The sequence below is a fragment of the Fukomys damarensis genome, unplaced genomic scaffold (genome assembly GCF_012274545.1).
Source record: "Fukomys damarensis isolate Sample0158 unplaced genomic scaffold, DMR_v1.0_HiC HiC_scaffold_38, whole genome shotgun sequence".
Classification (NCBI taxonomy): Eukaryota; Metazoa; Chordata; class Mammalia; order Rodentia; family Bathyergidae; genus Fukomys; species Fukomys damarensis.
This window is the reverse complement of record NW_022900950.1, coordinates 53,964,066-53,977,620: the sequence shown is the minus strand read 5'-3', so window position 1 is coordinate 53,977,620 and position 13,555 is coordinate 53,964,066. Positions and strand designations below refer to the sequence as shown.

General features: G+C 36.6%; 1 protein-coding gene across 6 annotated transcripts in view; it reads left to right on the top strand.

The window, feature by feature from the left end:
* Positions 1–13,555, top strand: part of Dgkh (diacylglycerol kinase eta) — a 97,619-nt gene that overhangs the window by 17,910 nt on the left and 66,154 nt on the right. For 5 of the 6 annotated variants that reach the window (XR_004515688.1, XM_033759922.1, XM_033759921.1 and 2 more), the window contains 2 exons: positions 12,151–12,255; positions 12,548–12,680. Coding sequence is in view for 5 of the 6 variants with exons in the window: in XM_033759922.1 (XP_033615813.1) it covers positions 12,175–12,255; positions 12,548–12,680 (214 nt within the window). In the remaining variant the exon portion in view is untranslated. Of the gene's footprint in view, positions 1–10,836; positions 11,006–12,150; positions 12,256–12,547; positions 12,681–13,555 lie in introns of those variants that run through there. The other variant, XM_033759923.1, reaches the window with a different exon arrangement.

Sequence of the window (13,555 nt, the reverse complement as noted above, 5' to 3'; positions counted from 1 at the left end):
ACACACACACACACACACACACACACACACACACACACACACACACACACACACACACATTGAGAGACCATGTCTCAGAGACTGTGTCTCCAAACAATACAGAAAGCTGTGGCCAAGGAGAAGGGAGAAGTGAGGAAGCTAATGTAGAGTTGTTGAATTTGCAAGGGTGGGGATTTTAACCATTTATGATGGTACCTTTAATTATGGGAAGTAAATGGGAATAAAAGCAGATTTGTAGGGTATGGGAAGCAAAAAGAAGACTTCACTTCTGATCTTGTGGATTTGAGATAACGGTAAAGATCTCCTGAGATGGTTAGTAGGTGATTCGGAAAGATGCTTTTAATACTATTATAAATGACTTAAAGTACTTTTTAGTATTATTTTCATGGCTCTTTCAAAGTTTCAAGCATATTCAAATTCTTCTTCTCCATTCCTTAACTTTGATTATGGAGTAATGGAAAATTTAGGTTTTTAAAATATTTTCATTTTGTGATGCCCAATACAAAACAAGATAATTGTTTTGTTTTGAGATTTCCTATTTCATACATGTCCCGTATAAAGCCATTTACGGTTACAAACCAAAGAGCTTTTGCCAAGGGAATGAGGCTAATGCATTGTTCCGATCTCTGGTACATTTTGAAAATACTAAATGAATGGTAAAACTTTTAATGTGTCCATTAACTAAAACCACTAATTTACAGTGGGAGTGTATATAACAGCCTGCATAAATAATTTCTGAAATCACCATGATCCTTGCTATTACAATTAATAAAAAAAAAAACACACACAAAAAAAAAACCTCTCAGTTCCTCATGTACAATGTAACACTTCCAGTACAGGAACCCATATGATGATATTATGTATCTTTTAAATATGTGTTCTCTGAGAGTACTTGGTTTGCAGAGACCTGTCTATACTAGTGAAATTATTATTATTATTGTTATTATTTATTATTATTATTTACTATCTCAATCTCTTTCTTGTTGCTGGGACAAAGTACCCAACATCCACAATAAAAAGAGAAACGGTTATTTTGGGTCACGGTTTGTAGAAGTTTCAGTCTATAGGCTGGCTTCAAGGCAGAGCAGCATGGCCGAGGAACATCGCAGGGAGAATTAGCTCATGGGATGGCAGTGGGAAGCAGGAGGAAACAGCAAGAGGCAGGCAGGAAGTAGAAAGACATTTCCAGGCTGTGGCCCCAGTTGCCCACCTCCTACAACCAGGCTTTACCTCCCCAGTCATATTTAGCTAAAACTATATCTATGGACTAATTCACTGAAAATTATCACACCTCATGACCCAGTCACCTCCCAAAAGCCCCACTATGAGCACATGGGGGTGTGGACAGCTATATAGCAACCATAAAATTTACCAACACTTTTATATGGCGTCTTTTGCTCACCTTTAAAGAATAACACAATGAGGTTGAGATGCAACTGTGCAGAAACACATATAGCCTTTTCTGCCTGTCCTTCCAGGATGATATCAATAACTATTTTGCCATTCATTTGTTCTTTAGTAGACAGCTAAGAAGATATGAAGAATTTAACTTTAAGTCTTACTTGTGCTTTGTGATTGAACAAGTTACAGACTTTTCTGTGCCATAGGGTCTTCCAAAGAACAAATGAGGTTGCTACTTTTTAAATTGTGCAGATGAAATGAGATTATATAAGTGGTCTATTGCAATTACACAAATGGTAACTCAGTATTTGGACTTGCACAATTATTTTAATTTCAAATGTGAATAGTGGAGTCATCTAAAGTCCTCATAACCAACTGGTCACTCAGTCCCATCAATTCTACCTCCCTAGGAAGCCGTCCTTTTCATCTCTGTCATCTGCTCAGATCTTCATAGAGTGCTCCTGAGTGTAGCAGCCTCTGTGCACCCTAACTCATGTCCTCTCCTTTCTTTGTGAAGTGTAATGATTCTCCTCCTCAGCCAGATGTGTGGTGCATGACTGTAATTCCAGCACTGTGGGAGGCTGAGGCACAAGGATTGCAAAATTGAGTCTAGCCAGTTTAGCAATTTGGTGAGACCCTGAATCAAACTTTAAAAAAAAAAAAAAAACTTTTTTGAAAGGGTTTGGATGTACTTCAGCAGAGAGGCCTTGCATTCAATTCCCAGTACTGGAAACAATAACAACAGCAATAAATTCTCCCCCTCTTATCCCAGCCACCAACCTGTCAGCACTACTGTCTTACACATAGCTAGTTCTTGTCTCTTTCTTGCTTAAAGCTCCTTAATAATAATGCCCTTTAGATCCCTTCAGTCCCTTTCCCTTTTATATGTTTAAACATGTTTTATAATTATCCCTCGCTGGCTTTATTTTCATTTTCTACCTTTGGTGGTCACATACTATTTCTGATTCTTAACTCTTCCTTTGGTTTCTCTTCTGTGTTTGTGTCGCTTAATTTGCAACACCTACACCTTTTCCTTCCTCTCCTTTTGGCTTCCTTCCCACTGATACACACATGAAATCGAACTCTTACTTGTCCTTCTTCCTTCCTTGTCTGAGTCTCATCTCCTCACACAAAGCATCCTTTCACTCTTCAGCCTTGATGAGTTGTCCTTTCACTGTGTCTTCTTGGTGCCCAGAGCATTGACAACATAGCTCATGTTCAGAGGTTGAAAGGATTTTGGAAGCTGTCAGCCAGGCCAACGTGACAGGAACCTACTACATTGAAATTAGGTTTGTTTATCTTTACTTCCCATTGTACTGGAAGTTCCTCAGTGAAAAGACTTCGATTTCATTTCTATGTCTCATGGACTGCAACATTGCTTCGCAAAAAATAAGCATTCTTTCCACTTTCTAATGGATGAAAAGATGGATTCAAATGGAGAATGTATGTTGTAACTGTCATAAAAGGTAACCTTCAGCATATTCTGCAAAAATCTAATAACGTCTCAAACCCATCTTTGCCCATCATTCACAACGTTAACATACTCTATTCCATGGCTGCATTTGACTTTCAGAATACAGTTATGAAACAGACATGAAGTAGGCAGGATCAGAAGCACATTAGATCTTAGTATGAAACTAGATAAAAATGCTATAATGGTTAAGAATAGTATGTTGTGATGAAGAATTCAAGGCGAGAGCTTAGATAAAGTTATCAGGGAAGGGAGTAAATACTATATACATTTGTATTGTCTTAAGCCATTAAATTTAAGATAATTTGTTATAGCAAGAATAAAAAACTAATAAGAATTGACTAATAATTAATAAATATCATTTATGAATTCTAAGAGACAATACTGATTTTGACTCAGACTTTATTAGTTTTCAGAAATAGTCGCTTACTACCCATGTGATTTATATGTAAGTGATTTAATCACATAGAAGGGATATTTATAGTAACATACATGTGATGAGTTATATATGATATAATAGGATATCCCAATGAATAACTCGTCAAGCCTTTCTTCATAGATTCAAGGAGGCCTTTCCCCTTCTCCTGGGGAAGACAGGCAGGGAAGCATAACCTTCAGAGAGACTGTCTTCATCTCCATCGTTTCGTTGTGTCCAATTATTTTTGGCCCTCTGATGGACCAGAGGCTTCTGGGAATTAGCAGTTAGGACCATGACTCTGACTCTGAAACACAACTTTAAGTCTTAATAGTCCCAGAAAAATATTAAACAGACGACTTTCTTTTGCAGACATAAATTATACAATGTTGATTTCAGTTGTTGATTTGAAAAATGTTTGGGTTCTACCACCTTATAGATCTTTAAATTCTTTTCAAGGGAATTTTAATTTTGTCATATTTTAAAACTTAAATAAATATTTGCTTTTTAACATTTGAAGTCTTGTCAAAGTACCATGTATGTAAGGAGAATATTTGTGCCAAGGATAATTGAAATGTGTCTCTTTTTCAGGGTAACAGGTATCAGAATTTATATTTTCTATTTGATACATTAGGGCAATTAAAACATTGAAGAAGGAAGTCAGATTAACATGGAACGTAATATTGTAATGAAACCATAGCTCCTTAGTTGAGATGGAGGTTTTGTGATGAGTCAAATTGACCTCATGTTAAGCAGACTTCTTGAAGCTCAGAAACTTGGAAATAAGATTTGATAGCTCTCTTTAGCTTAGTGCGTCCATCATGTTGACCAGCGTACAAGAGTCTTAACTCATTAAATTGTGTGGACATTTTAGGGAATGTCATTGTTCATCTACTTTGAGTTTGATAGCAGAGAGGGAGGAAGGAAATTAGATACCTGGGTGTGGGGATATGTGGGCTGATGGCTGAGTTCAGGGCCAAGAGCTCACCAGGATCTGTGTGCACAAGAGGGGACTAGGACATGCAGGACCCTGCCTTAGACACTTGAAGAACTTCAGTTGGAAATTTTCAATGTTTGGGTCCTTTTTTTAAAAAATTGTGACAATTTCAAATATACACAGTCTCAGAATAGCTATGTAATAATAGACCCTACTTTCATAGCTCCTAGTATTGTCTAGATGTTGTGCCACTTGCTTCAAGTAATTATCTTTTCCTTATTTATCTGTAGTATTTTAATAAAGCAACATTTTCACAATCACTGCCCCTCCATCCCCATTCTTCATGTTCATCCCTAAAAATAGGGTTGCCAGATTTTTAAGTCTTTCCTTTTTTCCACTTTCTTCTCAAACACAAAGATGTGAAAGAGAAAGATCAGCTGAAGTGAGCATGGTTATGCAGTTTAATATTGTATAGTAAAAGAATAATTGATTGTTTTCTTGCTATAAATTAACTTTTTGGTTCAATTATCTAAGAGATATATTAACAATTATGGACAGTCCATCTTTCTCATCAAAATATTGTAATGAAGTTAATTCATACTTAATTTCCAGAGATAATGGAAGGATCAATATAGATTGCCTTTTTGCCTTAAGTCAATGGTCAGGTATTCCTTTAGAGAAATCCATATTATTGCCAAAAAGTGTTTTCCTGTTGTCCAGAGTTCTTTCCTCTTTCTGAGATTCATTGATTTCTTACTTACAAAAATTTTCCATTAAAAATTATTTTTCAGTATGTGGAATTCTTTGTCAGACCTTTTCACAAGTGAGTATTTCATGTCTGTGGTACAGAATTCGCAATTGTCTATGTCAGCGTATGTAGATAATTACTTGACTTGTAGTGTGATTTTTGGAACAAATACTACCTCTAAAAGCATAGTTTCCTCTTGGATAAACAACAGTGATGGTATAGCCCTCCTCCTGTTCATGACAACCTCTCTATTTTGAGTGCCTTTGGAGATATTTTGAAGTTTAAAACTCCTTTTTCTTGCAGTACTGGAGATCTAACTCAGGACCTTGCATTTGCAAGGCAGGCACGGCACCACTGAGCTAAATCCCCAGCCCCTGAAACTTCTTAATCTTAATGACAGCAGTGCCTCTCTCCTCCAAGATCAGAGTTGTTATTCAGCTAGCAAGACTGATCATTGAAAGGATTGGTCAGCTAAAACCAAAGGGTCGAATGACTTTCAAAGGTCTCATATGACTCTGAGCAGCAGATTTGTTGATGTACAAATCTAAGCCTGGTTCTATACTGACTTCTGAAAAAAGAATTTTTGATCACTGGGAGAGAGAATAAGGAAGACCTTAGTTCACCTAGCGAGCAGTATAATTTGTTTCTTGTTTACATAGTGTGCTGCCTGCTTAGCAGAATTTCTTCATAAATTTCAGGTATAGATTAAAAGTGAAATTCTTGTATGTGTGTGAGGTATTGGTCAACCTCAGTTTTATCATTAGTCTGTTATCTTTCTAAGTTGTTTTGCATCACTGTGAAATTTGTATCCCAGGATTTTATGAAACTGCTTCTCAAGCATTTAGCACACATCCCATAGTGCAGTATTCGTATCTATAAAACAAACATGAATGGTAGTACACTGGTGTGATGAAGTCTTTTCCTGGTGTGATGAAGTCTTAGTCTAAAATTGTACTCTTCTATTCATTCAAATTATATTATCTGCTGGGAATACCTGTAGCATTTTCTTTAACCGCAGTGCCGGAAATGCACTTGTGACGTAGTACTTTACTTCCCTTATATATGTAATGTAATATAATGTAATTTTTTCTATTAGATTAAGGTCACCTTGGAAGAAAATATGCATTAAGCCTTTATTGTCTTTTAACACCTTAGAAAAATTGACTTTTAGGTAAATAATTGTCATTTTAGAAAATGATGGGCTTGAGGCAACAGGATAATAGAATGATGAAATAGTATCCCCAGAAATCAAATGAACTGGAAGAGTTGATATAGGCCTTGCAAACTTAGAGGCCTCCAGGGGCCACTGGGTAATATAAATGTAGAACTTGGCCATGAAACATAGCGAAATTAAGCAGCTTGTGCTTGTACCTCACTAAATATGGTAGATTTTAAACTTTTCTTTTTAAACAACACTTTTGACAGTCATAATTTTATGCCTCTACTATATTTCTTGGCGTGCTGTAAGTGGAAGGCTATTTCAGACTGGCTCCACAAAAAGGGATCCTATTGAAGACAGATGAAAACACTAGGAGTTTGAGATCTGAAGGATGAAGGACCTGAAGGGTGCTGTGAAGAGAGAGGAAGCCGTAACAATTCAGAGTACTTTTTCTTTGGACTTCAGTTAGATCAGATTCTGCCCTTACTAATAAGTAAGTTGGATGTTTGCCTTGAAAGGAGGAGTGCAGCAGAATCACCCGTATAGGTTTGCCAAAAGAGATCTAGCATTACATCTTTCTTTATCTTTATCCACCCCTACCCCGAAACAAGATGTTAATTTTGCAGTTCTGCTTTAGAGCTTAGTTGGGTCTATTTTGATTCAGGAGCACACATGAAGTTGCGGACCTGAGCTCTTGAATGGTAGCAGGCCCCAGCTTACACTTAGAAATATGAAAGTTTCTTTGCTCCCACCATAGTCACTTAAGATGCATGATTATATCGCAGTTTGGCACATTTACATTGTCAAAGTAAATAATTTCACTCTATAAAAAAGAATGAAAAAGCAACATACATAATTGAGGAGCTGGATATAGATTTTCTAAGAGAAGAAGGAAGAAGTATATTAAGACTGAGCAGTTGGCAACTTCAGGGATAGCAAAGCTGGTGTTAAAAAGGCACATCATTACATCTGATTAGGCTATAACAAAAGTAAAATTATATCTCTAAGCTGTGGTAAATACATGCAGAAAAAGTACTACTAAAGCACAATTGAATTTTCTGCTTGTCCTGCTTTCCATCAAAGGCTTATCACCGTATAAAATTTTTATTTCAGTAGTAAGGGCAGCTTTGGATTAATCACTAAAAATAAAATGAGTCCTGTTATAGGGCAGATGTGATCAATTTGTTAGAAAGAACTTTAGTGTAGAAATAAGAATTTTCTAACAGAAAAAGTTGTTGGCCTCTTAAAATGGCCAGAGAAGTTTACAGAATTTGCTTCACTGAAGAACCAAAAATCTGATTTTAAATAAGTAGCTATCTATATTGAATAGTTTAGTTGTGAGGCCTATTAGAGATGGTGTGCTGAGTTCTTTCAGAGCTGTAAAGGGACTCTGGTGCTCTTAATTTTGGTAAGCCTTTTTTATGTTCAGTATTCCTGTTTTGTTAAGGACAGAGGCAATGCATCTAGGGAGAGTCAATTTTTTTCTCAATTCACTGGTTGATCTTTTCCTCCTTCTAAGGAGGTCAGTAGGCCAATAGCATTATTCCTTTGTCGGTGGTCTGCTAGTCAGTGAGTATTTTGGAAAAGTGTCTTCTGACTTGGGCTCATTTGACTTTCCTTTTTGGCCCACACTTAAGAAATATGCACATTCCAGAAAATAATCTATAAATATATATGCAATTTCTTTCGCTGCTAAGAAAAAGTGTGATGATAACGCTTACTGAGCTTTGACTGAGCATTGAAATTTCTGCCAGCTTTACTGCACTTAGAGAGGAGAAACTGAGGCTTAGAGAGCCTGGGAAACATGTCAACAGCCAGACAGATAAGACAGGGTACTGATGGGATCCAGGCTCTCTCAGTCTGACTACAGAGTTGGGCACTGAATAACTCTGACTTTGTATTAGTGAGTTTGCAGCCTAACAACTCCCTCTAATTCACTTCTCTTCAGAAGCTCCTTTCTTTCCTTTTTAAAATTTTTTATTTTTTTAGTTTAACCGTTATTGTAGAAATAATAAAGTGTCTTTAGACACTGGGCCTCAAACTTGGCTGCACTTGTGAATCAGCTGAATGTTTAAAAAAAATTACTGGTGGCTGGGTCCCCCTTGTCTGTTGACCTGGAACTCACTATGTAGCCCAGGCTGGTCTTGAACTCACAGCAATCCTCCTGCCTCAGCCTCTCGAGTGCTGGGATTACAGGCATAACGCCACCACCCCCGACTACATTCAGATTTTTTAAACTCTTGCAGGTGAAGTATGGGGATGCAGCTTGGTGCTAAGGTGCTTGCCTAGTACGTGTGAAGTCTTGAATTCAATCCCCACGACCTCAGATCAGTCAGTCTTCCAGGTGATTCTACTGTGTGCATCAGAGTTTGACAACTGCTTAGAAACAAGACAGCCAGGAGTGGTGATGCATGCCTGTAATCCCAGCACTCGGGAGGGTAAGGCAGGAGGATCGCTGTGAGTTCAAGATCAGCCTGGGCTACGTTGTGAGTTCCAGGTCAGTCCCAACTACATAGTAAGACCCTGTCTCAACACCCCCCTAAAAAAGAAACAAGACAAAATTTCAAATTCTAACTTCTGTCAGCCAAATATTAAATAATGTCTTATTACAAACGTACTATGTATTAGCTTTAGAAAATGCTGGCAAATAAAAAATTACAGTTAAAATGATCTGTAATCCCTTCATAGAAGACAGCTCATATTTGACTGTGTATCTTAATTTTTTTTCCTTTTTGCATTGTGCACATTTAACAAGTTTTAACCACAATATTATTATTCAGTAGAATTGTATATTTAATACCAGATTGCCTTTTATCTGTCTTACAGTATTTGCATGTTTTACCAGACTTAGAAATTCTTGATTCTTCTACATACATAATGATGTCATTCGATCAATCCTTATAAGCTAGTAACTCTTAAAGTGGAGCAACATCTCCATTAATGGAGAATCTGTACATTATGCGAAGCACTGTAAACTGAAAGTCCTTTGTACCATGGCAGGCAGTTTTCCAGACAATTATGTAATTTTTTTTTTTTTTTTTTTTTTTACTTCTTACCTCCTAAGGCAAAGCCCATGTGATTTTTCCCTGGCTCTGGGATTCATTTCATGCTCAGTAAATGCCTGAATGGATGAACAGATGTGCGTGTTCCAGGAACTGAGGAGAGGTCATAAATTGAAAAAAATTAATTACTGAAGTAAATTTAGATATGTTTGAAAAAACTGGGAATATTGGGTTAGAAGGAAAAGAGAGTAAGAGTAGAGTTGAAATGAGGGCAGTGGTTAGAAGACACTGTAAGGTAGGTAAACCTTGGACCCTTTGAGAAAGGTAGCAAGTCTTCTGACTGGGAGCTACCCAGATTTGTTTCCCAACAGGCTCATACTTCCCTGAGATACGATACCCTCTCCCATTATAGGGAGGGGACTGGGTCATAGCCTTCCATTTCCCCTGTCCGACTCTAATGTTGTAATAAAGCAGCTGGCTCAAATATACTTTCAGAGTAAGAACCAACTAATTTGCAGAATTTGCTCTTCTCTAAATATTTTCCTATTAAAAGTTTGAGAAACTGCTGTCCTGTAATGGAGTTCAGTTAGAGGATAACCAGAGTCTATTGGTCAGCAACTAGGAGCTCCAATGGCCCAGTTGGTTATTGCATGGTTCTTACATTGGTCAGCAACTGTGACTTTCAGGTTCTTTCCTGTACAGGTGGGAGGGAGGAGATTTAGAGTGTGGCAGGCCCACGAGGGCTGGCCTAACAGAAAAGGGCTATCCTGGTAGATGGGCAGGTTTACTGGGTGAGCCAAGCTTGTCATGAGTCAACCCAGACAACTGTGGGCAGCTTGCACGGAGGTATTGTAACTTTACAATCCAAGTTTTAAGTATAATTAATCACAAAGCCCATATATCTGAGTAATTTTAGCATTTCTTTTTGCTTCAGAAAAGCTTTACTTTTTTGATTTTAGATACATTATGATCTTTACTTGTTACTGCGTATTTTAAAATAAAATTTTGTGAAAAATGAGGCATTGTAAATATATATGTGTAACTTCATTATGCATAAGTTATTTACATGACTGAGTTGTATAGTCTTGCTGGAATTCTTTTGAATCGAAGCATTTGTACAGTTCCAAAGACTCTAGAAAAATCAGAACCTATTTGCTATCCTGTGTTCTCCACTTTTTCCTGAATTCACACTGACAGTTAAACACTTTCAGCTTAAAAGTACTAGTAAAGGTAGTTAAAACTGTCAGTCACCATGCTCTACTTAGAATTTAACAAAAAAAATCAAAGAATGAAATTGTAAGCCTCATTTACTTGTCTGAAAATACTTTTCTCAAAGATAAAACATAATAAAAGAGAGGGAATCCTTATAGTTACACTATATGGGGTAGCAGAAAATAAACACTGGAGGCAATACTTATTGAGGTATCATCAGTGATTCAGGAGATTTCTGGAATGCTGTGCCTACCGTTGGGAGCCAGGAGTTTATTATGATTTAATGGTACCTCTCTACTATATTTGATGAGCTGTCCTAGAAAAACATTTTGAAGCAATAAAACATCCATTTGGCTCCTAAGTAATGAGGGAGGCATTGCTCTTCACATTAACTATTTATTCAGGAAGAGAAGTGACCAACTGCTAATAAGCTTTATCCAAAGAGGGTCATTTAAAACAAAAGAAAACGCAAAAGTTAGGTTCTCTTTGATTTCATACACATTAGCAACAACCAGAACCTGCGAGGTTGGTGTTCCTGTACCACGTGGCTTTTGGCTAACTGTACAAAAGTGCAAGTGTTTGTCTGTTGTAGTAAAAGCTTCCGGGCTTATGCAAGGACAGTGTGGTCTAAACCAGTGACATGAGAAGAAGCAGTGACTGGTGAGTAGCTAAGATGAGGCCGATTTCTCTCTTGTTTGAAAATTCAGATTTATTTTCTAAGATCAATGACAGTGATTTAAGTTCACTAATTCCCTTTTGAAAAGGGTTCCTTATTTTTTTATAGATGATTATTTCCTTTTCATTGCTTGTGAAATCTGCTCTACATTGCAATATAACACTTAGATTTACTTAACCTAGGGAAGTTTTATATTTGCTACATAAATAAATCTGTAATGTTATTTGGAAATAGTTGCTAGCTATGTTTGCAGTGTTTTTATCCTTATTCTGCAAGTGCAGAAATGGTTCCTTCTTTGCAATAAATGTTTAGGATTTGGTAACTTCAAGGTTGCAACCAGAGTACTGTATTTAGATGCAAAAAGGGCTTCTTTGAAGTCAGTTCAGAATCTTTGAAGCATTTTTTGTGCTATAAAAGCTTGAAATTTTCATTCCACTTGCTTTGAGGTCCTTAATACAATTAGTTTGCCATTTTAGTTAGTAGCATAAAAAAAGATGAAAGTCACAATTATTTTCTTCCTTAAAGCCAACTAGAAGATTTTATGCTAATTCTTCTTCCCCGTTCTGATTAAAAAGTAATACAGTAGATTTCTACACAAAGGGGAAGGAAATCCTTCATATAAATCATGTCTAAATAGACAGTCAAAATGATATGTAAACTCATATTACTTAACTGTTAACAGAATTTTTATACCATAGTCAATCAATTAAAAATCATTTTCTATAGCATTTTTTATTTTTCTATTTTAAAAGTATTTCCTATATTGAAATTTTGCATTATTTCTAAGTTAACTATGAATTACTGTGAAGTATATTTAAAGTCACTTTTCGGTATATACTCTATGAAATGTGAATGCATTGTTTATCTGGGTTCATAGCCTTTAGAGAATGGGTAAAATCCTGATAAAAAATAAATAATAATGGGATCAAAGACAAGAAAAAAATTCCCCAAATTTTCCTTTCCTAGAGCACATTATATCATATGCAGAGAGCTTGTTACTGAGACTCATTTTCTTCACAAAGGAAATAAAAGACTCATTAGAAATGGAACTGCCTTATAAGATACTAGGTTTTGAATTAATTCCTCTTGTTGGTTATTAACAGTCATTATATTGAATTATCCCTTTCAGATAATCACTCCATTCAGGAGGCTAATGCTGTGTGCTGAGAACAGAAAAGAGATGGAAGACTGGATCAGCTCACTGAAGTCTGTACAGACCAGAGAACCTTACGAGGTAAAACAGCATCTCCCTGTTGTTTTTTTTATTTGTTTTGTTTGTTTTGTTTTGTTCTTACATCATGAGCATTAAGCAAAGAGCTAAATCAATACTGTGCCCCAAAAAAGTATGTATAGATTTATTCAGCTTGTTTAAGCCAGATGTTGATTTTTTTTTTTTTACTTAGAGTACTTTGGATTTAAGAGTAATGGGTTTGGAAATTAACTACAGTATCTGAGTTCCAAAGAGTCTAGCATTTGTTACCTTGTTTCCTTGTTCTTGCCATTGTATCCTGACATCTCCTTTCTAGGTGGCCCAGTTTAACATGGAACATTTCTCAGGGATGCACAACTGGTACGCTTGCTCTCACGCCCGCCCCACCTTCTGTAATGTGTGCCGAGAGAGTCTTTCCGGAGTCACTTCCCATGGCCTGTCCTGTGAAGGTACTGTAGCACCCAGCTTGTGTCCTGTCCCTGTGGTGACAATAACACACATGTGCCACTGTTGGTTTTGCACTGTTGTGAGGAGAGCAGACACTCTCCCTACAGGAAACACTGCCCATGGCTGGAAGCATCTCAGCTGGAACACAGTGTTCAAGCTTTGTTCTAGCTCAGTGTTGAGCTTTGCACACATACTAATTTGGGAAACAGTATTGCTCTGGGAGAGATAACATAAAATCATCTGAAAGGAGGCATAGAGGCATTGAAGGGAGGGCAGGGGAATGGGGGAAAAGGTAAGAACCGATATACATCATGTAATGGTACAAATTCCCAATGATGAATGTCATTGTATTATACACCTAAAACATACCGGTAAACTTAATGAATTAAAAAAAAAGAAGAAGAAAAGGAAGCATAAGTCAAAATGTAGTACCCCAAGGAACTAGGAGCTACTATCTAAAAAAGTCTTTTTGGACTTTTCACATTATATTATTCTGTATTCTGATTGATATTGAAAAACAAAACTTTTAGTCAGGACAGTTTATGTTCTTTGGCAAAATTACCAATTGTTACTTCTGTTGCATTACTGAAATATTTATTTATGATTAATTTAAACAAATGTCATTTCATTTATTACTTAATTTTGCAGTATTAGGGATCCAACCCAGGGTCTCAAGCATGCTAAGCAAGCTCTCTACTATTGAGCTACACCCCAGGCCCCAATGTCATTGTTTTATTTATTTTTTTTTTAAGTTTTCTAAAATTAAGACCCATGCAATTGTTTTCCCTATAGGATTTGTGAGTCATTTTTAATTTTAAGAACAATAACTGCCAAAGTTAAATGCATTAATACACCTTCTTTAGGTTTAATTTTGTAC